This window comes from Carlito syrichta, unplaced genomic scaffold (genome assembly GCF_000164805.1).
Source record: "Carlito syrichta isolate Samal-C Ts95f unplaced genomic scaffold, Tarsius_syrichta-2.0.1 Scaffold307329, whole genome shotgun sequence".
NCBI lineage: Eukaryota > Metazoa > Chordata > Mammalia > Primates > Tarsiidae > Carlito > Carlito syrichta.
Genome location: NW_007251425.1, coordinates 221816 through 228977, shown reverse-complemented (window position 1 = coordinate 228977; position 7162 = coordinate 221816). Strand labels below are relative to the sequence as shown.

General features: G+C 57.3%; 1 protein-coding gene across 1 annotated transcript in view; it reads left to right on the top strand.

The window, feature by feature from the left end:
- The window catches only part of CAMTA1 (calmodulin binding transcription activator 1), a 294680-nt gene that overhangs the window by 182036 nt on the left and 105482 nt on the right, over nucleotides 1-7162 (top strand). The window contains 1 exon segment of the mRNA XM_021715722.1: nucleotides 6845-6998. Within this exon segment, the coding sequence (XP_021571397.1) occupies nucleotides 6845-6998 (154 nt within the window).

The following is a 7162-nucleotide window of genomic DNA, read 5'->3' as shown; positions in this document are numbered from 1 at the left end:
CTCGCTCTCTCCCTGCCCCCCCCCCGACACTCTTCACCTCCCCTTTGCTCCCAGTCCTGTCCTGAGGTCCATCCTCAGACCCTGGCTCTGCCACAAGGGTCCTGCATCTGGTTCTCCCTGGCCGGGCCTCTGGAGGGAGCCGGCGAGGGCTGCTCAGAGGGGACACCGGCCCAGCCCGGCTCCCTGGCGGCCACAACTGGGCTCCCCCAGGCACAAGGGCATAGGTCTGGAGCGTCTGCAACAGGAGCTTCGGGGCTCGGTCTGGATCACGAAGCCTGTTGGCCTGGTCACCCCGTGCGACCCACACACCACAACACCTGCACAGTTGCTGCCACCGCCATGGAGCGGGTGATGCTTCCTTGCTCAGAGTGGCCCTCGGTGGCCTGGGGTGCCTGGGCGGGAAGGACTGAGCCCCACGGGTGAAGGGAGGCAGATTCCCCTACTTGGCTCACTCCTCACCTCTGCCTTTTCCAAATGGAAGCCCACCCGGGCAGGAGAGAATGACGCTGGCCACAGCTACAGGCACAGGAGCCTCTGCTGGGGGCAGCTGGGCTGTTGGTGCAGCTGGGAGGGCAGGAGTCATTCTTGGGCATCTGGCCCGGCTTCCCCACACACTCTGGGAACTGGCGAGGGACCCTCTCTTCTGTTGAAAGTTGTTTCCTTTGGCCTTGAACTCTATCAGGGATTCCCAAGTGTGTTCCAAAGAACGCTGGGGTCCCAAGAGGTGCTTGGGTTCATGGTCAAGTAGGCTTTGAAAAGCCCTCCCACTGCAATGCCACAGAGAGATCCTCCCACATGTGGCACTGTCAAAGCTCTGACAAGCCCCGCGCTAAAGAGCCTGGTTAACTTTGGGCCAGCATTCTCTGCAGAACATTCGTGGCCTCTCCTGTGCTTTTGAAGAGAAGTCCCTCCGCTTGTCTTCTGAACCCTTTGTCCCCGTGGGTTAAGTGAAAGGGACATCTGGAAAAGGCATTAAAAGATGGACTCAGGCTCCAGCGAGAGGCCCTTCCACCACCTTCAGCCTGAGGGTCCTCTGCCCATCAGAGTCCTGGAGTCTGGAACAGAGGAGATCAGCAAATACAAATCTCACATTTTCAGATTTTAAAAACTAGAGGCCCAGCTGAACTGGAGGCAGGCTGAGCCTCCCGTGGGAGGCAAGGGGACTCCTGGGAGCCCTCAGGTGCCGCCCGGCCCTTGTCCCTTCCCAGGAAGTGGGCACCTCCTCTTTTGGCCCATGCTGGGTCAGCTGCCCCCACCCTCCCTTCCCTCTGTCCCTCTAGAAGACATACCTGGGGTCCTCCAGGGATGGTTCTGAGACACTGAGTCTCCAGGGGGGAGAAACTGAGTCTACAGGAAGGAGAAACGGAGTCGCCAGGGATGAGATGGACACCCTGTGCCAGCTCCCCCAGCCAAGACAAGCTGTCCTGGCAGCTTGTGGCCTTTGCACTGGGGGCAACTCGGGGCACACCACCGCCGCCGCCTTTAGCAGGTAGCACAGAGCACCTGCCTTGCCGCAGACGAGAGTCCCAGCCACATGGAGCACACAGCTGTGGCTGGGAAAACAGGCCACACCCCAGCAGTCCCTGAGCAGAGACAGAGCCAAGGGCTATAGAGAAGGCGGAGAGGCTGCAGGGGTGCAGCCAGGTGGGCTGGCAGGCAGGCATTGTGGCTGGTGGGTTTGCTGAATGAGGGTTCCATGAGGGAGTGACCCAGGGTGGCGGCATCTGGTGAGCAACGGGGAGCTTGAGGCAGGGAGGCTGCCAAGAAACACAGAGACCCACCCCTTGACCGCGGCGGGGGTGTGGGCTGCATTCTCAGTGCCAAGTCGTCACTGGAATGGCCAGGTCACACCTGCTGCTGTCTGAAGAGTGGATTGTGGGATGGGAAGAGCAGAGGCGAGGAGACCTGAGGGGAGGCCTTCATTCCAGCCTCCACGGGGGACCGGGGAGAGGCGTGGACTTGGTGGCAGGTGTGAGGGCCGGTGGGCGGGTCAGACTTACTGGGGAGGGAGACTCAGCAGAGCCTGGTGACAGGCTAGACGTGGAGGAAGAGAAGATGGGTGATTTGCGGGTTCCGGACTTGGGTACCCTTCATTGCTGGTGACGCCCAGGATAGGCCAGACATGTAGAGCCTGAGGTCGGGAGTTACTCTTGGCCACAGAAGGCCACAGGAGGCCACAGGAGGCTGGGGCTGCTTGTGAGGACTCCGAAGGGAGCTGTGGTGGGCAGGTGAGCCGAGGCAGAGCAGAGGGGACTGGAGAGGGAAGCTGGGGGGCTGGGAATCTGGTGGCTTTGAGGTCAGGGTGCTGGGTGAGGTCACCAAAGAGAGGGAGACAGAGAGAGGAAAGAGGCCAAGCCCCAGGCTCATAGCTCATAGAGGAAGGAGACATCTCTTGCAGCAAGGAGGACTCAGGAAAGACTGGGTCTGCCGCAAATAAAGTGAGTTTTAAGTGGGTAACTGGGCCAGGCATGGTGGCTCATACCTGTAATCCCAGCACTTTGGGAGGCCGAGGAGAGAGGATCACTTGAGCCCAGGAGTTCAAAACCAGCCTGGGTAATATCAGAAGACCCCCGTCTCTACTAAACATAAAAAATTAGCCAGGTGTGGTGGTACACACCTGTAGTCCCAGCTACTCCGGAGACTGAGGTGAGAGGTTTGCCTGAGTCCAAGAGGTCAAGGCTGCAGTGAGTTATGATTGAGCCAATGTGCTCCAGCCTGGGTGACAGAGCGAGACCCTGTCTCCAAATAAATGAATAAATAAAGCAGGTAAACTACCTGCTAGAAGTTCAACTCTGGTCTTCTCTCAGGAGAAATGTCGGGCTTTGTTGTGTTTTGCTATGGTTTGGTTTGGGCGGCTTTCGGTGGTGAGGACACCCAGGCTTCCGTCCGGCGCTTCACACCCTTCCCAGGCTCCGCCTGGCTCTCAGCCCTGGTGAGAAAGGCACCCAGGGGAGGAACAGCAGCTCCTAGTCCATGGCTCTTTCCAGAACGTTCTGGAACTTCTCTGACACTTGTACTTGTCCCTGGCTTCACCACCGCCACAGCCACAGACGGCCCCACAGGGATTCCATCCCCAGCCCGTGACACTGACCAGGCTCGTCTTCAAGGTCATGCCCGCTTCAGGGGCTGCCTCTAGCACCTTCGAAATGCCACAGCCCGGAGAGGAGCCTCCCCCCGACCCACCAGGCCTGGCTCGGGCGGCCAACCCTAGAGACACGTCAGCGCAGCCCAGGCAAGACGCAGGCAGGCTGGCTCCATGGCTGTCCAGAATGGAGAATGCGGAGCCCCAGGGGGTCTCCCACAACTCCCAGCCACGGCTCCGCCAAGCACTCCCTGCAGAGCTGGGTCCCTGCGCCGTCTCCCACCAGCTGGGCGGCCCGTGAGGACGGACACTGTTCCCAGCACTCCACAAAACGGACACGTTAGGACTCTAAGGCTAACATCTTTTTCTGCCAAAAACACCCAATAAAATGTACAACTAATGAATAAAATGGCAACATTGCCAAGAAGCGATGTGTGCCCCAAATTTCCAAAAATACTTCCATCAGTTGGTGTCTTGAAACCAGACCCGAGCCAGGAAGCCATTCCTCAAGACTCAATTCGGATGTTCTGAGCTCTGGGACAGAGACCCCCAAACTGCCTCCGCATGTCCTAACCCCACCCATCCCGAGGCCACACCCACCTACCAACTCCCTGAGCCCTCCAGGGCTGGGACACCCTGCTGATGGAATCGAAGCAAGGAAGAAAGGCAAGGCCAGAGTGGGGGCTCCTGGGAGGGGCCTCCCTTGCCGGGTATGTGCCCTGAGTGGGAAGAGCGGGTCTGGAATCGGGAATTGAGAGTGGGTGGCTCTAAAATCTCCATCTCGAATCCCCAAGTCGGAAGTCACTGAACTATGGTCTGCCGAAGCCCCAAAATGGAGTGTTAATACACCTGGGGGTATTTTGGGGGGACGGGCTGGGGTAACCACAGCCTCTGTCAGATACTCAAAAAGACCCCAGACTCAGAAAAGACTAAGAACCAGCCTTGTATCTTAGCTTCCTGGAAATGGCCCTGAGTTCAGAGAGGCTTCCCTGAAAACCGAAATCAGATGTCAGTAGAACAAAGTGCTGGGAAGGGTGGGGACAGTGGTCATAATTCAGCCTAATTCGAGGCTACAACCTGAAATGAGTCCCAGGTACTGCCTGACACTTATTGTATCTCCAGGGCATTGTCTCTGGGGTCGAGGAAACAAAGCAGATTGCAGACAATACTCAAAACTGTTGCCATCTTGCAGTGCTGGAGGGATACAGGGTGAGGTATCAGGGAAGGCTTTCCGGAGGAGGAGGAGGAGGAGGTCCTGGGCCCTTCCTCAAAGAACAGGTGAAGGCTGGCTATGTAAAGGGAGGTTGGGCCCTGCAGGCAGAGCTTCCCGAGATAGGAGCTTTCGGAGTGCTCTTGTAGGAATGCCAGGTTTGGGGGTCCGGAGAGTGAAGGCCTCTGCTCCTCAAGCCCCTGCCTGCCCATCCACCACCTTGGCCTCCTGTAGCCTTGTCCTCCTACAGGTTGTCCAGGTGCCCTGGCTATTCCGCCTTTCTTCTCCAAGGCGTCCACATGCCAGCTCCCTCCTGGAGGGCCGGGCTTCTGCTCTGAGGCTGGATCAGAGGAGGCCCAGGGCAGCCTGCTGGTCCCCACAGCACTTTGATCCTTCCTTGTCTTACTCAACAGCTGGCATGGCTGCCTGGCCAGGTCCAGGTTCAGGCAGGAGCCCTCAGCCCAGACACAGGACTGGGGAGGCCCCATGCTGGTCCATAGGAAGAACACAGGGTTAGGATCCGGCAAATCGCCCATCACTCCTTGGTTACCCCATCCGTGCAATGGGCCCAACAGATCTACCCAACCCGCCGACCTTTTGGGCATATTGCAAGCATGAAGGGAAATGGGAGGATGGTATTTGGCCCTACAAAGAGGCTTCCAGGGCCAGGTATAAGCCCAGCACTTTGGGAGGCTAAAGCGAGAGGATCATTTGTACCCAAGAGTTCAAGACCAGCCTGAGCAACATAGCGAGATTTCATCTCTACAAAAAAAAAAAAAGATTAGCCAGGTATAGTGGCTTGTTCCTGTGGTCCCAGCTACTTGGTAGACTAAGGCAGAAGGATCACCTGAGTTCAGGAAGACGAGGCTGTGGTGAAGCTATGATTGTACCACTACTCTCCAGCCTGGGTGACAGAGTGAGACCCTGACTCAAAAAAAAAAAAAAAAAAAAAAAAAAGACTGACCTGAATTTGGATGCAGAACTCTGGGTTCAGACTCACACTCTGCCCTTGCCAGGCCTGTAGCCTGGGGCCAGTCACAAGTTCATAGTGCTGCAGGTGCCTGGTCCTAGACAGGGTCACCCTGCCCTCCTCCCTGGCCAGCACGGGCAGCCCAGGAGATCGTGGCTGGAAAGTGCCGGAAAAGAATCAAGTGCCACACAGACGTCAGGGATTATCATTATTATGAAGGGGCGTGATTACCGCAATCCACAAAAGCTGCCGTTAGCCAGAAGGCGCCTGTTCGTGTTGATTTAATTTCCTGGTTAACGGAGCGTCGGCAAGAAAAAAACTGTGTTTCAACCCTTATTGAAAATCTTTTAAGATTATGCCAGCTTACTTTCTTCACTGGCTGCGATGTAGTCTGGAGGCTTTATTTGTGACTGGATGGATGGACTCCTGCATCCATCCCCAGGGCTCACTTGGACCACACCCAATAAGCTGGGGACTCAGTTTCCTCCCACCCCAGGGTCCTGCCCCTCTCAGAACTTGAGGTGGTTATCAATCCACCCATCGGGAAAAGCAAAGAGACAGCGTGTCCTCTGCAGCCTCTCGATCCAGGGTCGCCTTTCCTTAGAACGCAAGAAAAAAATGGTTCCAGAAATACCCACTGATTGGGATGGAAGGCCAAAGCTAGGTTGTCCTGGGTTTACCCAGACGCATCTGTAGCGACGGGATTGTTTTTTTTTACAAATGTGTAAAGGCTGACGGGGTCAAATACGCAGCCCTGTTTTCTGGGAGACCTGAGGAAGCCGCAGAAGGCCCCATGCTCGGGTGAGTGGGAGGGAACAGAGGACATCCGAGTAGAATCTGATAGGCAGAGGCTGGTCCGTTTGGACAGAATCATTTTGAGACAAACCGGGCCTTCGAGGCCTTCAGGTTGGGGGTTCTTCCCATTCTAAGCTCTAAAGAGGCTTCTAGGGAGGAGTTTCCAGAGATCCTGGGCACCTGTGGCCTCCTGGGTGATGCTTAGATGGAAAGCGCGGGAGGATGGGGCTACTCATCCTGGGAGAAGGAAGACCCCAAGCTGTGGGGCAGGGGGCTTCAACCCTTGGAAGCAGGGGCCTCATGCTGGGGGAGCTCCTTTTTCCCATCAGAAGGAGCAGGTGGTGACGCCAGGTCAGGGACATCCTGCAGGTGGTGATGAGGAATCGCGTGCAAGGCATGGTTGGCGTGAGGTTGGGCTGCTGGGCTAGAGATTGTCTGACCTCATGTCTGGGGTCCATAAGTCACACATATACCAACAGATGTGTAAGTCTGAGGTTCTCAACCGGGGATGATTTTGCACCCCCAGGGGACACCGGGCAACGTCTGAAGACTTTTCCAGCTGTCACAGCTGATGGGGGCAGGGTCTAAGGCATCAAGCGGGTGGAGGCCAGGGAAGCTGCCCACGTCCTCCACCTCGGAGACCCGTCTGGTGGCACCCGCCACCGGTGCCCGGGTGAGAAGCTGGGTGTGGGGGAACCCGTCTCTCCCCTCACCCGCTGGGGATGGGGTGGCCCTGGCCTGGCGGGCTCCAAGCCACGCTCACGCTGCTGGTCTCTCTTCCCCCCAGAACCCCGACATTGTCCTGGTGCACTACCTGAACGTGCCGGCCATCGAGGACTGTGGCAAGCCCTGTGGGCCCATCCTCTGCTCCATCAACACCGACAAGAAAGAGTGGGCGAAATGGACCAAGGAGGAGCTTATCGGGCAGCTGAAGCCCATGTGTGAGTATCTCCGTGGCCGGCGCCCGCGGGGACCCAGCCAGCGTCATCTGGGCGGGCCAAGAGGTCCTCTGTGACTGTAGGGACCCACGCATGCAGCCCCATCTTGCTCAGATGATGGTGGCACCATGAACTTTGCTTTTCTAATGCTCACTCCTGTCTTGCCC